The sequence below is a fragment of the Megalobrama amblycephala genome, linkage group LG2, assembly GCF_018812025.1.
Source record: "Megalobrama amblycephala isolate DHTTF-2021 linkage group LG2, ASM1881202v1, whole genome shotgun sequence".
NCBI lineage: Eukaryota > Metazoa > Chordata > Actinopteri > Cypriniformes > Xenocyprididae > Megalobrama > Megalobrama amblycephala.
Window position 1 is genome coordinate 26,432,064 of NC_063045.1, and position 20,839 is coordinate 26,452,902.

Below are 20,839 nucleotides of genomic sequence, written 5' to 3' on the forward strand. Positions count from 1 at the left end.
TCACATTTTATTTCTTTTCATGTTTAGGGGCCTGACAATGTAATATCAGTGTCCCTGCAAGACCCAACAGAACAGTGTGCAAAACTCTTGGACATATTTTAAAGAGTCTATGCCGTGAAATTTACAGACTTCACAAACTTTTGAAAATCCAGTGTTTAGTTGATGAAGTGCTCATTGTCACAGCTGTAAACATGGCAGCATTCTTCTTCCAAGAGGGGGTTTGGTGTCACAGCATGTTTGTTGCCAGGCAGACTGTTAAAGAACGTGACACACAAATCTCCCGGACATCCTGTAGAATTCAACCAATCAGATGACAACTTTGAAAATCCTGAAGTGTTTCCAGTTAAGTGTGCCATATGCATCAGACGTTTAACCAATGGTCCGTGGGTGTGACGTCTGAGGCTGAGACTAAGAACTTCCTAGCAGGCACTTAGCGACCAGTCAAAACACATTAGCAACACCCTTCCAACCATACAACATAGTAGAAATGTGTTTTGCACATAAAAATCTACTGTATAACACATTTTCATCATTAATTGAACTCGCTTGCTTTCAGAAGAAACTGACACACTGCATCACCCCCACATAGTTTTGTTTCTCAAAGATTTTACATTTTCTCCCTCTTCTCTTTCATACTTGTCTCTTTTTAAATGTATATGCTTCTGGGAGCAACCTGACAGGTTTGTTTTCGGGTGTGTTTATAAAGTAGTTTAGTGTGCCCTATTGCTGCTCTGTATTATGTGTTTGTGAGGCAGAGACGGAGAGGCGTTTTAGAGCTGAGATAGCACTGTGACAGATGTTTGTCTCTTTTTTCAATGACACATTGGGTTATGTTCTAGCTCTCTTCCACCTGCTCTGCTGAAACATCTCTCAGTTTGAACAAGTCAGCATATGTCGGGGCACAGAACCTACAGAATGTGTTTTAAAGGGTAAAAGACAATCAAAACCCCCTTGTTGATAAGAACGGCTCCCTGATAAACTGTATTTTTGTTTCTTTGACACAAAAGTTTGCTGAAGCAAACTATGAAACAAGAACTCATTTCAGAGTAACTGTAAAAGAGGATGGTGATTATTACTGTCTTGGTTTGTCTCAGATACTGCTCCTAAAGTTTCCTAGGAGAAAGAAATGAGACAACTGTTGACATACATTACAGACATGCAGTATTCCTGTTATTGAATGTGGATAGCAACTCTTTGATGAGAAATGTTTGAGTTCATATTGAGATCTAACATTTCATTGCAGTCTTGGTCTCTTGTCAAATTGGAGACCATTCTAAAACACTTGAGATACTTCTGAAGCTCTGGATTAGTCAAATTTGAGATTATTGGGGGCTTTTCATTTTCAGTCTCTTGGCAAATCTGAGCACATTATGAGACACTGTTGAGATTTCTTCTGAAGCTCTAGTGGAGGCAAATTTGAGATTATTGGGAACTTTTTCTTTTTGGTCTCTTGGCAAATCTGAGCACATTTTGAGACACTGTTGAGATTACTTCTGAAGCTCTAGTGGAGGCAAATGTGAGATTATCGGGCCTTTTTCTTTACGATCTCTTGCCTGAGTGTATTTTGAGACAGTATTGAGATTTATTCCGAAGCTCTTGTGGAGGCAAATTTTAAATTATGGGGGGCTTTTTCTGTTTGGTCCCTTGGCAAATTTGAGTGCATTTTGAGACACTGTTGAGATTTCTTCTGAAGCTCTAGTGGAGGCAAATTTGAGATTATGGGGTCTTTTTCATTTCAGTCTCATGGCATATCTGAGTGTATTTTGAGACACATTTGAGATTTCTTCTGAAGCTCTAGAAGAATCAAATTTGAAGTTATTGGAGCCTTTTTCTTTTTGGTCTCTTGGCAAATTTGAGGGCATTTTGAGACACTATTGAGATTTCTTCTGAAGCTCTAGAGGAGAAAATTTGAGATTATTGAAAAACCTGAGAAGTTGGGAAAAAGTCTCAGTTTGCTTTCCATTTAATCTCATCGCTGGCTAGGAGAAAGAATTGAGATATTAAACATTGTTTATCCATTCCTACATTCATTCTTTGAACACATGCAATAGGAATGCTCATTCAAATTTGATTCAGCTGGATCTCACAGACTGAACTCTGAAGAGCTGAAGATAAATTTTTGGTATTTTCCCTCACAAAACTACAATACAATTATAATATAACAAAATATTTGACAATTTTTTGTTAAATAAATACATAACACCATAAATAGTTGTATCCCAAATAAATAACAGTGTAAAATAGATGTATATTCCAAATAAATAAATAACAGTGTAAAATAGATGTATATTCCAATTAAATAAATGACACTGTAAAATAATTGTATATTCCAAATAAATAAATAAATAAACATAACATATTTGTATGATGTATAATTCCAACACCTATACTATAACCAACAAAACCTTGACTCCCGAGAAGGAATGATGACCATTTTCATTTTGGTTGAATTAATCCTTTAAACCAGTGGTTCCTAACCATGTTCCTGGAGGCCCCCAAACACTGCATATTTTGTATCTCTCCTTTGTTTGATACACCTATTTCAGGTCTCGGAGTCTCTACTAATGAGCTGATGATCTGAATCAGGTGTGTTTGATTAAGGAGACATGGAAAACATGTTGGGGGGCCTCCAGGAATGTGGTTGGGAACCCCTGCTTTAAACAAATGCATTTAGATATGAATGTCATACATTTACCCATAATCCTTTACATCCATCAAACCTTCTGATGTCGTATGATTCAGTCAACATTTACTCACCTAATCCTGAACACTTGTGCAATTTAGCACTAAATCAAGCCTTCCTGATCTACATCTGTCACAGACAGCTGACACTTTGATTCATGAATTATATGCCCTTCACCTTAAAACAGGGAAGAGAGCATAGAAAGAAAAAATAAAAAAGATGGGAAAGAATGCCAGAGGTGTGCATTTATAAATGATGGCAGTGTGAAGCCATTAGTTGGATTTGATCTGAGCTGAGAGGCAGAGGTTTTAGGCATGAGACAGAAAACCAGAGAGATGATCGATCTGACGAGAGGGGTCGTACATCACGGAGGAGAGAGAGTGTTTCTGCAGGTTTGAGTGATGACACAAGATAGTTACAGCTGAGTTCAACTCCGCTCTTGGACTCATTTTAATGAAATTACTGGTTGAAGGCCCAGCTTTAAATTAAAAGTTGATATGTGGCCACAACGGCTGCCATCACTTCTGCTCTGGTTAAATCCCATCTATATGCGGCGAGTGGGAGTTTGATGCTTCGTAACACCTCACCTCCGCCCTCTCAGATGGGCGTTGAGTGTTTTAGCCCGCTATTTTCTATTCCCATCCATTTTTTCAAACTCTATTACACAGCAGGAGTCACTACTTTTTAATTTTAGCAAGTGCTCAATGCAATTCGTAAGGCGAATTCAATTCTTTATCTGACAAATAAATGGATTATCATGAGTTTTTTTTATGATTAGAACTGTGGCTATAGTTGCACAAGGTTTATTGCTACGTGATCATGTTACAACTAACAACAAGGCTAGCATATACTAATATGTTTACACTGTTTTCTAGCCAGACTTACTTATTTGTTTTTACTTGCTTTTAAGAGTTACAAATAGCAAAAATGCAGCACAACTTAATGTTTTGATTAAAATACAACTATTTGAAGTGACTTTTGGACAAATGAGATTTCACTGTGGGCTAGTTAGCATAACAACAACAACAACAACAACAACAACAACAACAACAACAACAACAACAACAACAAAAAAACCTAGTGTCCGGTTTTGTTGCTTTAATGCACTAGGCTATAGGAAATGGTGTCATATGTAATGAAGCTTGAAAATAACAGACAAAACATGCTCAGAAAGCTAGTTGAAATTACTGCTAGTTTTGCATATAAACACATTCACAAAAGTAAAAGTAGCATACATGCAAATGCTAAATTGTCGTTAATTACCCAGCAGTCCCTTGCTGCAGACATCACTATTTTTCACTCATTTCAGTAACATTATGATAAGCAAGCTGAACCAAATGTAATTTCTATGTAAACAGAAGACATTTTTCTAGCTGTAGCGGTTAGAGATGCTATTAGCAGCAGTGCACTATAGCGACAAAATAAACATGTTCTAAAAATGTTTTGAGCTCTCATGTGGTTCTGTGTAAACTACATAATTGAGAATCAGTTTCAGGAGGGGAGAAGATTATAAACAGCTTATGTTTTCAGGTAAGAGTTTCGAATGGAAGAAAAATCCATCTTACATAATTAGGTGCTTAGCATCATGTTTCCTACACTGTGTCCTAAAAGTGACCCTCCATCTAATACAAATCAGTAAAACATATTATTAAATCAATATTATTTAGCCTTATTAAATAATCAGTAATATAATTGTGTTGAATGAGAGTCCATAGCTGTCAGCAAAAAATAAATTCAGACACATTCAAATCTTTTAACCAAATCTCTTTTGTTGGCTAATTGTGGACATTACATCAATAACCTGTAGTTAAAATATAAAACCAGAGGAATTAATGAAAGACATGTATCTCAAGGGAAGTTCAGTTCAGACAATAATAAGAGCAAGACTGTACTTTAAATTGCTAATACATTCGTAACAAGTACAAATGGCAATCTGTTTATGAAATTTAAAATCGACCCTATTTATGTTTAGAATACATATTCTTGGTCTCATATTTGCTAGTTTATCTTATCTTCACAATCTTTCACCAAATTATATCAACTTGCTCCACCCCCAAACAATTCTTATTTCTGATGACATCATCAAGACCTCTTATTTTCAACCCCTCCGATCAATCTGCCTGTCATATAGAGACTCTTCACTATCCGACTGTTTTTATTTATTTATTTATTTTTACTTTTTTTTTCACCTGAATATAGTGGCTTCTGTTCTTGAGTCATTACCCAACTACACTAATCACAGTGATGATGCAAACGAACCATGCTTAATAGTCAAATACTAAAATGTGAAAGTGACCTGCAGGGACTAGAAGATGAGGAGATGGAATCAAATTCTGGTTTAAATCAAGCAATTGAACCCTGGCACTGGAGATCACCTGCAAACAAGCAAACTGTGGGAGTCCATATGTTCCCACCTACTCATTTACTCATTACAGACTTGAATTATCAAAGTACAGTTCCCACTTCAACAGCCATACACCCACTAAAAGAGTTATGCTGATAGATGAAAGAGATAGAGAGGACAATATGAGCAAACTAAACATATGAAAATATTAATTTTGGCTGTTGGAAAGAGACGGGAAGTTAAAATAACTCAAATTGGTGACATGAATCCTGCCTTATCTTCCTCCACAACAAGGTGAAAAAGGAAATAAAATGAGAGACTTCAATTTTTCTTCCCGTTAGTTGATACACTCAACCTTTTGTCCTACAACTTGTTAGACGGTTGCTTTTGACACCGTATCCCTTCCTGTCTGTCTTTCTGCATTAGGGACTCAGAATTACCTCGCTACATTCACCTGGACTTTATTTTCCCTGACACTCAGATACCTGATACAGTCCTGAGAGGGCTGCCTGCATCGGATGATGAATTCTCCTCCAAAAGCTTTTAACCGATCTTGATTTATTTATTTTTTTTTCTTTCAACATCAGCGTCTGAAGCTTTGTTGCGTTGGTATGAAGAAACTCAAATGCTTTTGTCTTCCCATGTTCAACTCCAAGAGATCATATTCAATGGGATAGTAGTAGTAGATTCTAGATCAGCACTTTTATTTCATTTTATGCTTTTTCTTTAAAAAAAACAAAAAAACAATCGTCATTACAGCAAAACTTGGAACGGGACTACATTTTATAGCTGTCTAATATTACGGACTGACCAAGCAGCAAATAATTTTCTGACTACAAGTTTTTTTATCTAATTAGTTGCGCAAGTCAGTGTCATCATCCATTTTTTCAAAATACATTTTGTCAGTTTCTAATTTGGTTTTGCTAGTTTTTTATCTGATTGGCTGCATTTTTACACTGTGCAATATTTCGCTTTCAGTGACAACAACAAAAAACATAATACTCAAAATTGGATGCATCGCAGCTGGTGTGGACAAGGGGTACCTCTCCTAACGTAGCTTGAAAATTAGATTGGTTTACAAAACGGTATCATAACCAGGTACTGTAAAAACACAATAAAGTGTCAATCAATTTCTCTTTAACTTACCCAAAGTAAGATAAATCCAGATTTTCCTTTTTTGACTTTATGCAGCTTAAAATGGGATTGTTTAACAAAATGTTGAGGCAGAAAAATGGTATCATAATTAGGTGCAATGCAATAAAATGTCAATTGCTAACTTATCGTATGTGTTAATTTGAGTTCCCTTTCGAAAGGGAACTCTACTCTGCGTTTACCGCTATGAGGGAACATCACACGTGAACCGATGTCTGAAAGCCAAAGAATCAAACCACTCCAATCCTTTTGGCCGGTGACAGCCTATGACGTATCATAGCGTGAACCCGGAAGTATAAAAGGAGCGCCTAGGGAATCTTCTTTGGATGACAATGATGTCCGTGTTTAACGTCATCGCGTCCGGCAGCGAGCGCTCTTCTGGCCAGTAGCGTCGGTAATCGATTCCCTCTCATTGCGATGGGCGACTTTACATCTGCCCACGCCCCTTCTTCCTCCTGGGTTTTGGATTCATTTAACATACTCAGGCGCTGCTTTAACATTCAGGCTGACGGCTGGGCCTTTGATGAATATTTTTCTAAAGGCCCGCCTTCTGGCTTGATAGTGGAAGAGGCTCTTTTAGGCTTTAAAGAACCCTACATTCCATCCTTCCTTGTTAAAGAAAAGGGAAAGAGGTCTACGAGCCGCAGGAAAGTGAGCTGGGTCTATATTTATGTTTCTAAATATGTTGACCTTGTGTTCCTGTATAGTTTTTCCTGAGTATGTTATCGGAAAAAGTAAGAGAGGTTTTTGGGCAAACTGAAGTTTGATAGGTTGGCTAGAATTATATCTGTGCAGGCCACAAAATGGCCGCCTCTTAGCCACCTGTTGTTTAGAGTAGCTTCTCATCTAGTGTTTGCTAGAGTAAGTTTGAGTTAGCACTCGTCACTTCAGTTAGTATTTATGTCTAGGTTGGCCTTAATCGGCTGCCTGATATTGTTTGCTTGTTGAGTTTCACTTTATTTCCTCTTATCTATGGAGATTCAGAGATGAAGCCCAGGCTAGGACTTGGTTTAGGTGTTTATTGTTATAAACCACCCTTTGTATTACTATCCCTTGTTAGGTTGTATAGTTCCTAGTTCTGGCCTCCTCCTGAGGGAGTTGTTAGGTCATATGCCCATTTCTCCTTGTTTATGTAGGTGCAATGGCTGAGATTAACAGCTAAGGTAGCAGGCTGTTATTAGCCAGCCTGGTGCTGTTTTCTCAGGTGGTAGGCCCTTATCTTTGCGTAGATAAGTGTATGCAGTGTATGCTAGGCCCAAATATCTAGAACTGTATTCATGCTATGAATTTGTCTTTCCCCTGAGCCCCTTGAATTTACATTCAAGTTTGAGTTACGGTGCTAGCTTTTTAGCTTCCGTTCCTCTAGGGTTCAGTACAGAGCTGTAATTTTGTTTGGTGAGAGCATTTATCCTCTTTAGGATGGCATGTATTTACAAATTCTTTTTGCTTTGAGTTCTAGCTGTTGCCCTACATGTATGTGAGCATTACTCTAGTGTTGCCACAGGTTAGCACCTGTTCTCATAATAGTAAGCTTGTGTTAGCCTCTATTTTAGAGCGTGGTGACTATTGTACTCCCCGGTTAGGGTTTGTGTGTCACTGAGTGCATCACCTGTTGGATTGCACACTCAGGTTGAGTGTAGAGAGTCTTACTTTCAGTTTGGTCTCTGTTAGCTCCCGCTAACTGATCATTGCCACAACAGCTATATTGCATATAACTGTAGGAGTTGTAGGCTCTATTGGATTTAGCCTCCTTCTAGTTTGCAGCTTGTGTTTACAAGTGTATATATGATTAGAGCACCTGTTTCAGTTCATCCAACCTGCCGTCTTCTGTCAGGTGAGCATATAGAGCTTATTTTTATTAAAACTATTCTCACTGGCATTTGTTTCTAAATGCAGAGCCCCTAAGCACGTCTCTGAGCTTGTCCTTTGCTGGTCCCGCCCCTGGAAGCCGCATTCATTGAGAATGAGTGCTCTCACTATGAGAGCACGAGCCTTGCTGCATTCACAGACTGCTTTTTCTAAAAAGCAGCTCTTTCCCTCATTTTCCACTGTTCTCTTTATCTCAAGCTGAGATGAGAAACAAAGGTTACAGGGCCAGTGAACGGGACTAAGTGAGCTCTCGCCGGTTTATGTCCCGCATGTCTCACTCTTCCTGCAGCAGGGATTTTCCCGGTGCTGCGCACACTGTTAGGACGAGTGCCACACTGACAGGGTTCAGCTGAGTGCAGCACTGAGAGCATTATGTCATGATAATCTCCCCTGTAACTATCAGGTGAGACTCATGGAATATATTTCTTCTGAAATAATAACGAAATAATAACCCCGGCCCCGCCCACGCAAGCCGCCTCCATTGAAGATGGACGCTCTCACAATGAGAGCGTGAGTCTTGCCTTGCGGCGTTCACAGACCGCTTATCTGAAGACGGCTCTTCCCCTTGATCTCCACAGTTCTTTTTATCTCTGACTTGAGACAAAAGAACAATGCAATCACAAAACTGATTGAATGGGGCTAGGTGAGCTCACGCTGGTCTATTCCCGCATCTCTCATTCTCCCGGGAGCAAGGGGATTCCCCAGCTCTATGCACACTTGAGAGCAAGCATAGCACTGACAGCACTCAGCTGAACGCAGTGCTAACAGCTCGTTAATGTATGACGTTTTCCCGTATGACTCATGGAGACTCATACAAATATTTTGTCTAAAGAGCTTTCTTTAGAAAAAAACCTGTTCTGATCCGAGTGCTGGAGACAATGTTTGTTAGCACTGGGCCCACTCAAGTTCCCACGCCCGTGCAATTAATTGCTGTTATAGCAACCAGATCACAAGCGTTGGGTCCCCTCGCAATGACCCATCGCTCGAATCATTTAACCCCTTGCCACACGGGCTGAGGCCTGGCTGGCCATCCCTGGAGTGTCAAAATGGGTATTGGGTGTAATAAAACGAAATATGTACTCTAGTTCACTCAGAGTCTAGTTCACCATTATTCAATGTAGTCAACTGTAATCCTCATCCCAAAAAGGAAGGTGGTTTCAGACCCATCCTCGACCTCAGACATCTGAACCGGGCCCTTATAAATCGCTCATTCAGAATGATTACTGTGAAACAGATCCTCTTGCAAATGAGCCCAGGGGACTGTTTTTTTTTTTTCTCTCAATCTGAAGGATGCTTATTTTCGCATATATTTTAGCCCCCCATCACAGGTGCTTCTTGGGATTCGCCTTTGAGGAAGTGGCATATCAATACACGGTCCTTTGTTCTGACTGTCCCTAGCTCCCCGCACTTTTACGAAGTGTATGGACGCGGCTCTTTCCCTCTGATGGGAATCCGCATGCTGAATTACCTCGACGACTCAAGGGGTTTCAGATGATGCTGGGTTTTATGAGCTCAGCATCACCAGCTCGACAGCTGGGCCTGCTCCACATGAGCCCACTGCAGTTTTGGCTAAAACCTTGAGTCTCGGTCACTGCCTAGTCAAGGTGAACCAGGCGTTCATCACAACCCTGGCCCCTTGGATGAATCCCTGCTGGTACGAGCAGGGCGTGACTGTGGGGACGGTAGGCAGGAGGAAAGTCATCTTCACATATGTTTCCAAGATGGGCTGGGGAGCCCTGTGGTATGGCCACCTGGCCTTCGGCACTTGGACGAGTTTGGAAAGCAAGCTTCATATGAACCGCCTGGAAATGCTGGCAGTATATCGAGCTTGTAACGATCGGCCCAAAAGCTCGATTTTACATGAATTAAAACAGGTCAGATTATACTGTGTGAGCTTTTGGAGTGTTTAAAAAGATGAGACAGACAACAGAAATGGAGGAACCATACCATATATTTACCTTTCCAGCAAACCACATCACTTTTCTGTTGGATTATCACTTCTGTGGACTTTGTATATACACCGGTGGACACTTTCACATTGGGACTTTCAGCACGTTACTAGGACTCTTAAGGACTGTTTTAGAGTATGCTGCAAATGGACTCCCTGCTTTTAAACGGCCTAAGTTATTCTAGTTTTATTGTGTTGTTTTAAGTTCCTTGTGAATATTGTAAATACACTTTATTTATTAATTTCTGTTGTCTGTCTCATCTTTTAAAACGCTCATAACCTCTCACACAGTTTAATCTGACCCCATTTTAATCCAGGTAAAATCGACCTATTGGGCTGATCGTTACAAGCTCTCCACACTTTGCCTCCGAAGACAACTATCATTGCCCAACCTATTTCTCAAAGAACAGAGATGCTCTGGCCCATGATTGGCCCAGTCTTCTCCTCTATGCTTTTCCCCCGATCACTCTGATCCCCCAGGTCATCAGACGAGTAAGGGAGGGTGACATGGTCCTCCTAGTGGCACCTCTGTGGAAGAACCATCCATGGGTCTCGGACCTGTCTCAGGTGTCGTCAGCGGAGCCGTGGCTGATTCCCTTGAGACAGGACCTCCTCTCTCAAGCGAACGGACCAATATGGCATCTCAGACCCGAGCTGTGGGCTCTACATGTGTGGCCTCTTGATGGGAGACTGCAAGCCTCCCCAAGAGTGTCCTGAATACCATCTCACAGGCTAGAGCTCTGTCCACGAGGCGTCTCTATGCCCTTGAGTGGTCAGTCTTCACTGCCTGGTGCACAGCCCGGGGTGAAGACCCTTTCACTTGTGACATATCTCAGACATTTTCCTTCCTCCAAGACTTAACAGATAGAGGCCGTACTCCCTCTACCCTTAAGGTCTATGTCTCAGCTATAGCAGCCTCTCATGCTCCTATAGCAGGGCAGTCTGTAGGTAAGAACAATCTTGTTGTTCGTTTCTTGAAGGGGTCCAGGAGGCTGAACCCTCCTCGCCTCTTTACGATCCCTTCCTGGGACCTTTCCACGGTTCTTAGAGGTCTCAAAGGCCCCCCTTTTGAGCCACTTCAGACTGCCGACTTACACCCCTGATGCTAAAACCGCCCTGCTATTGGCGAGTGGAAGATTTACAGGAGCTCTCTGGGAGCCCCTCTTGTCTTGAGTTTTGGCCTAACAACTCCAAAGTCATCCTGAAACCAAGGCACAGATATGTCCCTAAGGTTCTCTCCACTCCGTTCAGGGAGCAGGTTGTCATTCTTTCCGCACTTCCTCCTTCTCAGGATGATCAGGAGCAGTTGGAACAGCTCTTTGTATGCTTCAGAGGCCGCACTAAAGGTCACCCGGTCATGAAGCCAAGGCTGTCCAGATGGATGGTTAATGCGATAGCACTCGCCTACTCCTCCTTAGGGCTGCAATGTCCTATAGGTGTTGAGCACATTCCACGAGAGGTATGGCTTCCTCTTGGGCATGGTCCAGTGGTGTGTCTATTGCGGAAATTTGTGTGGCGGCCGGCTGGGCCTCGCTGTCCACATTGATCAGGTTTTATAACCTGGACGTCCTTGCATTACAGACAGAGATCCTCTCTGCATAAGCCTCACTATAATGATCGGCTTTTCATAGACTCCCGCCTAAGACCCAGACTACGTCTGGGCTCTTGACTCTAACTTTGTTTACCTCTACGCGCCCTCGGTCCCCTTGGTGCTGAGGCTGCCGTATGAGGTCAGTGGGATGACTATTGTAACCTCTTCCATCCCCGACTCGGTCCGGGTCATTTTTGTCCTAACGTATTCGTTACAAGCCCTTTTAGTGCTCTGGGCGAATACTTGATCGTCCCTCCTTCATAGCACAGCGTGATTGTATTGTCCCCAATGCTTCTTAGCCTAGCGGCTTAACAACGCAGTGTAGTATCGAAAGGGAACGTACTCGGTTAGTAATGTAACCTTGGTTCTCTGAGATACAGAATGAGTACTGTGTACTTTGCCGTGCTATTCGCAGGACGCCTCATGTCGTCGCTTCAGTCAAATTAAATCTGTCTGCCTAGGTGAGACGTCTGCTTATATGGCCTGATACCTCGCCCCTTTTGGCGGGCTCGCTCACCATAGGCTCGTGCAGCTCTGGCGCTGTCATTGGTTCGTTTTATTCGACTACAACTCCACGAACCAATGGCCATGCACTTTAACTGTGTGATTGAAAAAGGCTTAGAAATTGGAGAAATGGAGTTTTCCCCAATGCATCATTGGCATAATGGCTTAACGACGCAGTACTCGTTCTGTATCTAAGGGAACCAAGTACGTTTTCCATGGTTTTAAAAGTATGGAGGTGCTTGAAGAAGCATTCAGTTGCGTTTTAGGTGGTGGGACAAGTCTGTGGCAAACAGTGTTCTCTTTCATAGGTTCACTCGATGCCGTGTATAAAATCACGGCGATTCATTGGCTGATGGCACGGGCGCTGCCCCGATGCTCTTACGTCGCCATCCTAAAATGATGAATGTGCCATCTGGTCCTCAGATTTCTCTGCCTTCACGAAGCAGCCATTTTAGCCCTTCTGCTACTATCTGACTTCACCTCTTTCCATCTTCGGCTCCTTCTTGGAAGTCCCGCCCCCTCCTTCCATCTAAACAATGCAGGACTACTTCTGCCCTTATCAGAAAGTCCTACATGGCAGCTGGTCAGGCTGGCATGGCCCTTCATACAATGCAGAGCCACAGATTTGGCCTTAAGAGCCACTAAACATACTGCACGTGCTATAGGGCGCTATAGGTGATGGTCTGATGCCAGAAGCGGTCAAGGAGCTCCGCAGAGCCAAAGATTTGGCCTTAAGAGCCACTAAACATACTGCGCGTGCTATACAGCGCTCCATGGCGGGCTCGGTGGCTGCAGAGCGCCACCTATGGCTCAATCTTATGGAAATCCATGATAAGGAGAAGGTGTTCCTCATGGATGCCCCTATCTCTCAGTCTGGTTTGTTCGGGGAGGCGGTCAACACAGTGGTTGACAAATTTAGGGTCGCCAAGACCCAGTCGGCTGCTCTCAGGCAGTTTATGCCCAGGAGAGTTAGGGACTCTTCTATCCCCTCCACTTCTCTACCCAGAGAGCGCTCCTCGCATAGGAAGGAGTTAGCTAGTAGGAGAAGTGACCCGGTTCATTCCCCACCGACTACGGTTTGGGGACCCCGTGGTCGCCCATTGCCCTGCCAGCGACCCCATAGGCGTCTTGAGCGGAAGCGGCCCAGCAAGCCCTCCGCTCCAGCTCCTTCGAGTCACTCCTGACCCTCACGCCAGAAAGAAGAGAGCTTCCCCTGCCTTCTGAGGTTGGGTCAAGCATTTCTGCCCACTTCTCACTCGCTCTCTTCATCCAGCTCTGTCACATCCGCTGCCCAGTGCATTTCAGTGTGCAGCATTCGATCAGCCTCACCTCTTTTCATCACGGGAGATAGGAGACGAGCTAAGCTTTCTCCCTTCACCACCGATTTGTGTGTTGCCTGCTGCTCACATAATCAGAGACACGTGTTGTGGGCCCTCTCATTCCGCGCCAGGAAGCCGGACGCTCTTCTTCACGGTCAACCATGCTATCCTGCAAGGAACAGTCTGACACTCAAATACAGGTATGTCCTCTACATTGCAACACACTGCTTCCTCTATCACATTTCTTTCACGAATGGAGGCATCTGCCAGGGGTATTGCCTTGGATTCTAAAAACAGTGCAGTTCAGTTAGACACTCCAGTTCTGTCGACAAGTGGCCTTTTTTGGCAGAGAAATGTGAGGAGCAGATGGCGCGTTCATCAGTTTAGGATTGCGACATAAGAGCGTCGGGGCGGCACCCGCGCCATCAGCCAATGAATTGGCGTGATTCTATATGGGCTTCAGACAATCGGCACACCCAGAGTGCATTCCCATTGCATCATACCTAAGCAGCGTCTCGTTCCCTATTCAGAGAACATAGGTTACGCCAGTAACCTGAGATGTTTTCCGCATACCATTCAGATAAAAAAAGAAGGTCAAAAGCACCTCTTAGAGGAATTAAACTTCTTTTAGCTTTAGGTAAGTGCCTATTACCAACAGAATCCAATCAGAATTTAATTAATTTAATTAAAAATCATTCAACTGGACATAACTGTTTTTTTAGTATATTTAAATATATAGTATGTATGTATGTCTGTGTGTGTGTGTGTGTGTGTGTGTGTGTGTGTGTGTGTGTGTGTGTGCACATTATATGGTTGGAAACAACATAATATGTACATGATGAAAGGGAGGTGACAGCGGTAGGTAAATCGAGTTACCCATCCCACTAGTTGTTTTACTGAGATTTCTTATCCCTTAGCAAATTGGCCATTAATATTACAGATGTCCAGTAAAATTACATTACTCTACCCTTGTAAAACTAATCCCATCCAATAGGGCTTTACATATGTTCATCCGTAGAGCAAAAAAAACTATAACTCACCCAGTGTTCTCCATGTTTATCTTTACACAGTTCCAAAGCAGCCATTTCTAACTCTTGACACTTGCTTAATGAACGCAAACCAACAAGAACAAGGCCGAGACAGATTCTCAATGCATGTCAAGATCTTTTATAACATAACTATTACTAATAAACAGAGTGGTTAGAAGAAAACAAGACACACAGAAATGTAGCACATAAAGCTACAAAAATGTCTCTGTTTTTATTATTAAATATACATTTATTTACAATACACTTGTATAATTCTAACCATATAAAACCAGCCTAAAATAAGTCAGTCATTAGTGTATTTTATAGTCCATAACATAGTCAGTGATTTGTCATGTTAATATAAGATTTGATCACACTTTATTTAGGTGTTCTTAACTATGTACTTACATCAAAAAAAAAATAAGTACAATGTACTTATTGTGTTCATATTGTATGGCAAAACACTTTTGCTGCTATTGAGGTGGGATATATTGGTAAGGTTAGGAACAGGATTGGTGGTATGGGTAGGTTTAAAGGTGGGTTAAGGTGTAAAGAGAAGGCTCAACATTGTAATTATAGATGTAATTATAGATAAAACTAATTACAGCTGTAATTATATGCTGGTAAACATGTACAGTATGTACACAATAAATGCATTGTATCAAATGATTGAAATTTAAATGTAAGTACATAGTATTTAAAGACTCCTAATATAAAGTGGGACCAAAGATTTAAATGCACTTCAAAAAAAAAAATGTTTAGGCAACTGACTGCATTTTTCCCCCCCTAACAATCCAAGCAGACCTGTGACATTCAGCAGAATGCCATGCAACCAAGACTGGTCGGATAACATAAGCTTTCACCTCTGTGTAAGGTGTCATTTGTTAGTGCTTTCTGGTGTACTGGACACTCTGGCTTGTTATGAAGGAAGAGAGCTGTGTGCATTACGTGCAGCAGCTTGGTGAATTTCAGCAAACATCTACAAAACAGCATAACACAACTGCCATGGCTAAAAACACAATACTCTGGGTCTTTCAAAAACAACTACTACTTCACATTCCTGCATTCAGTGAAAATTCACAGAGGCTAAACAGGTCACACCTCATGGAGACTTAAGTTTTTTTCGACACGACTGTTGTACCAGGAAATTGATAAACCTTAACAAACATGGCTCATGGATATTAATTAGACGACAATGTTCACCCAATAGTAGTAAATGATTTGATGAAAGGGAGGCATCAGGGTTTGTTTTTAACCCCCCCACCCCCCCCCCCCCCATTTAGGTGATGTTAATGTGTAATCAATGTTAACTAAAACTAATATTTTCTATAATTGAAACGTCAATTCCAAATATTAACAAATACTATAATAGTATATTAATAATACTAAAATAACCAAAATTCAATATGACTAAATTTAACCAAATTATCTATAATTTTGGAAAATTTGTTTTCCCAATTTTAAGCCAAATCAAGCTGTTAAAATATAACAATTATTTCCCAAAAAGTCCCATGCTTTTTTAATGGTCACTACACTGCTGAATGTACTGAAAGTTCCCATTTTTGTACTTCTAGTGATGCGTAGCTTAATTTAAAAAACCTACATCACATCTTAAACTTCCTTTGAGCTGCTAAAATTGCTCGGGAAGCCATCCTGCTTTGCGTCCGTTTCGGAGGCATGAATATCTGAGATTGAGGATTCATTACCTCCGTGAGACGCACTGAAATCTAATGAGAGGAATGAGCCAATCGTGGTACAACATTTCGGCTGGTGTTTATCCACGCTGAGATGGATTTAGCTGTAAATCGGACTCAGTTCTGAGCCCAGGGCTGTTTGAGAGAGGATCCATCATCTCTGTTCCATTGCGGGAGTGACATTTACATAGATCACAGCTAGATAAATATCTAGCATTACTGATTCTTTGTCCTGACGCCACTGAAAATGACAAATGAGGGGGTTGGGTGGGGCGATGATTAGATACCGCCTCAAAGCTTCGATCTGGCGCATTGTGGGTTTTATCAGAGGAATCTGCACTTCTTGACCTTTTCCTATGCTATCCTGTTCAGAACATTTTTTTTTATCATGTTGAGTCCGGGAACCAATTATATTTAGATTATATCTCATAGCGGTGAGGAAGAAATCTTAATATGATCTAAGACATATTTGAGGCTCATACGGAAAAGACCTGGCAACCTTTAAAAGGATGTGAATGATATTTTGACTCCATTACTCGGTTCCTCTGGAATATAATGCAATAGAATTAGGTCCCACCAGTACAGAATGGATTCTCATATTCCCAGTCTAAGAGTTTATTGTGGACTGGTGTGATGCACTTCAATGCGAAACCTTCTCTTCTCTGGATTCACAGGGAACCTAAAATGTACCTTCTCAGTTGGTTGGTACATTGAGGCCTTATTTCAGGTTCTTCCGCCTTGGCAGAGTGTTTACAATACAATTTTTATCTTTTGTCTAGTAAAAATAAGAAAAATGCGTAATGCTTAAAAAAAAAAAAAAAAGTGTTTGCGATTAAATGCGCTTTTGTTGTTGAGACCCAGATAATGTGATGTATGCAAGTAGAACATCCTTTCAACATTTTTTTTTTTTTTTTTTTTTTGGTTCTGGAACAACATATCTTCCAACCAACCTCAGATTTTAGAGGTCGCTTTAGGGCCTGGAACATCCTTATAGGGCACATCAGGCATACACTTCTAACAAGAAAATCTGTAAAAGCATTTGATGGAGTGATAGGACCAGAAACAGATGCACAGGACTAATGAGTCTTAGAAAACGTAAAATCAAAATTGACCCTATAACGTTCCTTAAAGACCCTATGAAATCAAAAAGCGGTGTTCTGCGGCTTGTAAGACCACATCTATTAGCTTCCGTTTATTTGCTAGCTCACCTTTAAAATGGACTAAATAAATGTTTAGCACCTCTATGCATTTCAAATTTACAGTCTTCATCTACTAGAAGACCCATCTTGGACTACACAGATTTGTGTCCAATAAAATCCACTAGACTGAGAATTTTCCTCCCCAAATACCAACAACAATTAATTAGCAAAATCAGTAGAAAATCCTGATTTAGCCATGAATACATGGAAATACAAGGAAAAGTCCCTTTGATATTTCATGCCTCACTTTCCTGTTTCAACAGGAAACACGTCAGCACAGGAAAGAAAGCTGCGTCAGATCATTTCATGGGGTCTTTAAAGACTGATCTAAATTAAAATTGACACTATGTAGTTTAACAAATGTCCCTGGTTTTACTTTGTGCGCAAATCAATGTTTTTACTTTATCTGATACAGGCCATGTAGGCAGAAAAAAATATATTGACAAATGTCAAGCCTATTTTTCATGATCTAATCAAATCTTGCCAAATAAAATAAAATAAAATAAAATAAAAAAGTCCCACTCTACATTATTTCTTTCTGAATATTCAGTTTCACTGAGCTATAACACATTACATTAATTAAATGGTCCCTGGTATTTTTGAATTTTGAATGATTCATTGGTGCAAATTACTAACTGGTGCAAAATGAAATAACTTGCTCCGCCTCCTTTTAAGATAACATCATAGATCCAGCCCCTCCAACCACCCCTTCCATTCTGGAACATAATGCCTACTTTTCACGACACAATCATGGATACAATCAAGTCATTATTTCCTTCTCTTTCCCTCTATGATTCATCACATGACTGTAAAGTTAAATGCATTGTGAATGCCATTTCAAGTAGTTCTTAGGAAAGGAAACAGGAGTGAATGTAGAAACAGAGCAAAGGAAGGAGGAAGTGAAAGAGCCTCACTGGTAACATCACCCACTTTATTTGCATTACTACATTGTGCTCGCCCGTGGCTGAACAAGACCATTCGTGCCGGATTAGTACGACACCAGAGCCATTTGATTGGTCACGGTCCACAGAATGGAACCGTCGAGTGTTTGTTTGTCTGCCAGAGTGATTCGCATGTGTGCGCACACAAACGATCCTGTAATCTCTTTGTTGTCTGGTTAAATAATTAGCCCTGAAAGCAAAAGTGTCGCTTCAAACGTTTGATTCTCCATCCTCTGCGAAGGGCTGAAGGCCATGTTTGGGTACGGCTTCAGAGCTTTGAAGCCACCTGATCTTCAAACTCTTGGGAACATTTTGTTTAAAACTGCAGCAAATAACCACCAAATTCAACCTGGTCTGTTAAAATCCACCACTCTGCTTGCGTACCACTATAGTTCAACGTATCTGTGTTGTGAACTTTCTGTTCCCTGAATCCTGGATGCTAAAGGACAGTGGTTGGGAGGGTGAAGGGCACTGGCTGTGTCCACAAGGCTCAGCTGACTTCCTATCCCCCGATCCCTGTCCACTGAGTTGGCACACAACACAGGGTCACAGCGACTCAGTGGGGGTCACGAGTTTCGTATGCCACAGGTCAGATGAAGTACTCTTTCCTGCTGTCTCTCATGGCACTGTGTAGGTCCAACTCAGCCCGATATCGAAGTTCTGGCCTGGGCTGGTGATCTTTCTCCTTGACGGTGGCCAGCTGCCGGTTACGTTCGTGTCGATGGCGGTACAGGAAACGGGTCATCACGGCCACGGCGCAGAGGGTAATGAGCACTACTGCTGCTATCAAACCTACGAGAGACAGAATAAGTAAGTGGCGCATTTGCCAGTGCAATCACAGACAATTAACAGTTAATATGTAGTCACATTTTCCGTTACTCTGAAATTCCATGGGCAAAATCCAGTCATTACAATAGGAATGCACAATTCAGGGTTTTGATTTTCCCTGTGTTCAAGTTAGTCATGTGAAATTGCTATGCAGACCAACAGAAAGTTGTTTGGTTTGATAGTGACTTTTATGTGATCAGAGCTTCATACATCTCTGCGCTATTGACAATGGACCTTTTTGCACGCAAAATTTTGTTACTGTTACCGTACCTTTAGTGTCAACTTTTTCACCCCCAAGATATCTTACTGACAGTTGATATAATTCTGTGAATATTCATAAAAGGTTTGATTTTACAGCAAATTTGCTTTTAAAAATGGGGCAGGAAAGCAGCACATACCTCCAATTACTGCGGAATCATTTTGGGTAGAGTTTGTAAGTTTCTTCCCTCTACTTCCTGTATCTGTGTGATCTGTGAATAAACAGAATAAGAGATATGGAAATTACATTAAAACGCACCTTTAATTCGAACGTTGACTGGTTTGTTAGTTTGACTAGTTGGTGTTTTAATGCCATGCCAGCTTCCTTGGCTATTTTCATGGCAAGTAACAAGTTGAAATACTATAAAAGAGCCTATATAGAGAAAATAGTTTCCACCACTGAATAAAAAAAAAAAAAAATATTAAATGATAACTGCAGTTAGTAAGTTTAAGTTTATATCTAGCAATTCTGACCTTTTCTCATAATTGCAAGTTTATATCACAATTCTGACTTTTTTTTCACAATTGCAAGTTTATATCTCACAATTCTGAGAAATAAACTTGCAATTGTGAGTTATAAAGTCCAATTCTGAGGAAAAAAGGCAGTTCCAAATTTTGACATTTTCTTACAATTGCGCAATTTCGCAATTCTTACTTTATAACACACAATTGCGAGTTTATATTTCGCAGTTCTGAGATGATCAGAATTGTGAGATGTAAACTTGCAATTTCAAGAAAAAAAGTCAGAATTCTGAGATAAAAAGTATTCCGTGGCGGAAACAAGCTTCCATACCTAAATAAGGCTTTTAAAGTTTGCTATGGATAAAAATTCTAAAATGGATTCAGGGTTAAAACTTTATTCAAAAGTGCTTGCTGAGTAAGGTAATTTCCTAAGAGAACTTAAATCTATAATATACTGGACTCGGGCATGAGGAGCACAGCAATGAACCTTTATTTGATATTACATTGACATAACTTTGCGTGATTCTGGAATATCCTATTCAACATTGTTTATATATGATCTGATCCCAGTGATTACTGTAAATATAGATGTGACTTTTACCTCACATCAGGGTTAATTTCTTACAGTTTGTTGTTCGTACTCTGATCCCATTAATTTTGCCATTTGGTGAAAACATAAGATACTATGGTAGCTTTACCAACCTGAAAAAGATCTGGATGAAGACTTATCTGCCAGCTCTCCGCAATTTGACTCTACCAGGTTACCAAGAACGTTGACCAACGAGCTGCCTCGATTCAATATGGCTGCCTTGAGAGGAGCCAAATGGTTGAACTGAACTGAAGATAGACAGCCGATGAAACCTTTTGACCCTGCTTGGAGAACCTCCTCATCTACACCAGCTCGACCTGAGAACAACGAGACGGCACCTCAAATGCAATTGGTGGACAGGAGGTTATTTAATATTTGTCCCAACAACTAGCAAAAATAGTGCTAAGCCAGGGGAAGACAACGTTGGTCC

At 41.0% G+C, this 20,839-nt stretch overlaps 1 protein-coding gene across 2 annotated transcripts in view; it reads right to left on the minus strand.

Moving 5' to 3' along the window:
• Nucleotides 1-18,241: 18,241 nt before the first annotated feature.
• cntnap5b (contactin associated protein family member 5b) overlaps nt 18,242-20,839 on the minus strand; it is a 76,178-nt gene continuing 73,580 nt past the window's right edge. For both annotated transcript variants that reach the window (XM_048168637.1, XM_048168647.1), the window contains 3 exons: nt 20,523-20,726; nt 19,499-19,570; nt 18,242-19,064 (listed from right to left, as the gene is read on the minus strand). In XM_048168637.1, the coding sequence (XP_048024594.1) occupies nt 18,862-19,064; nt 19,499-19,570; nt 20,523-20,726 (479 nt within the window). In that variant the 3' untranslated portion in view covers nt 18,242-18,861. The remainder of the gene's footprint in view (nt 19,065-19,498; nt 19,571-20,522; nt 20,727-20,839) is intronic.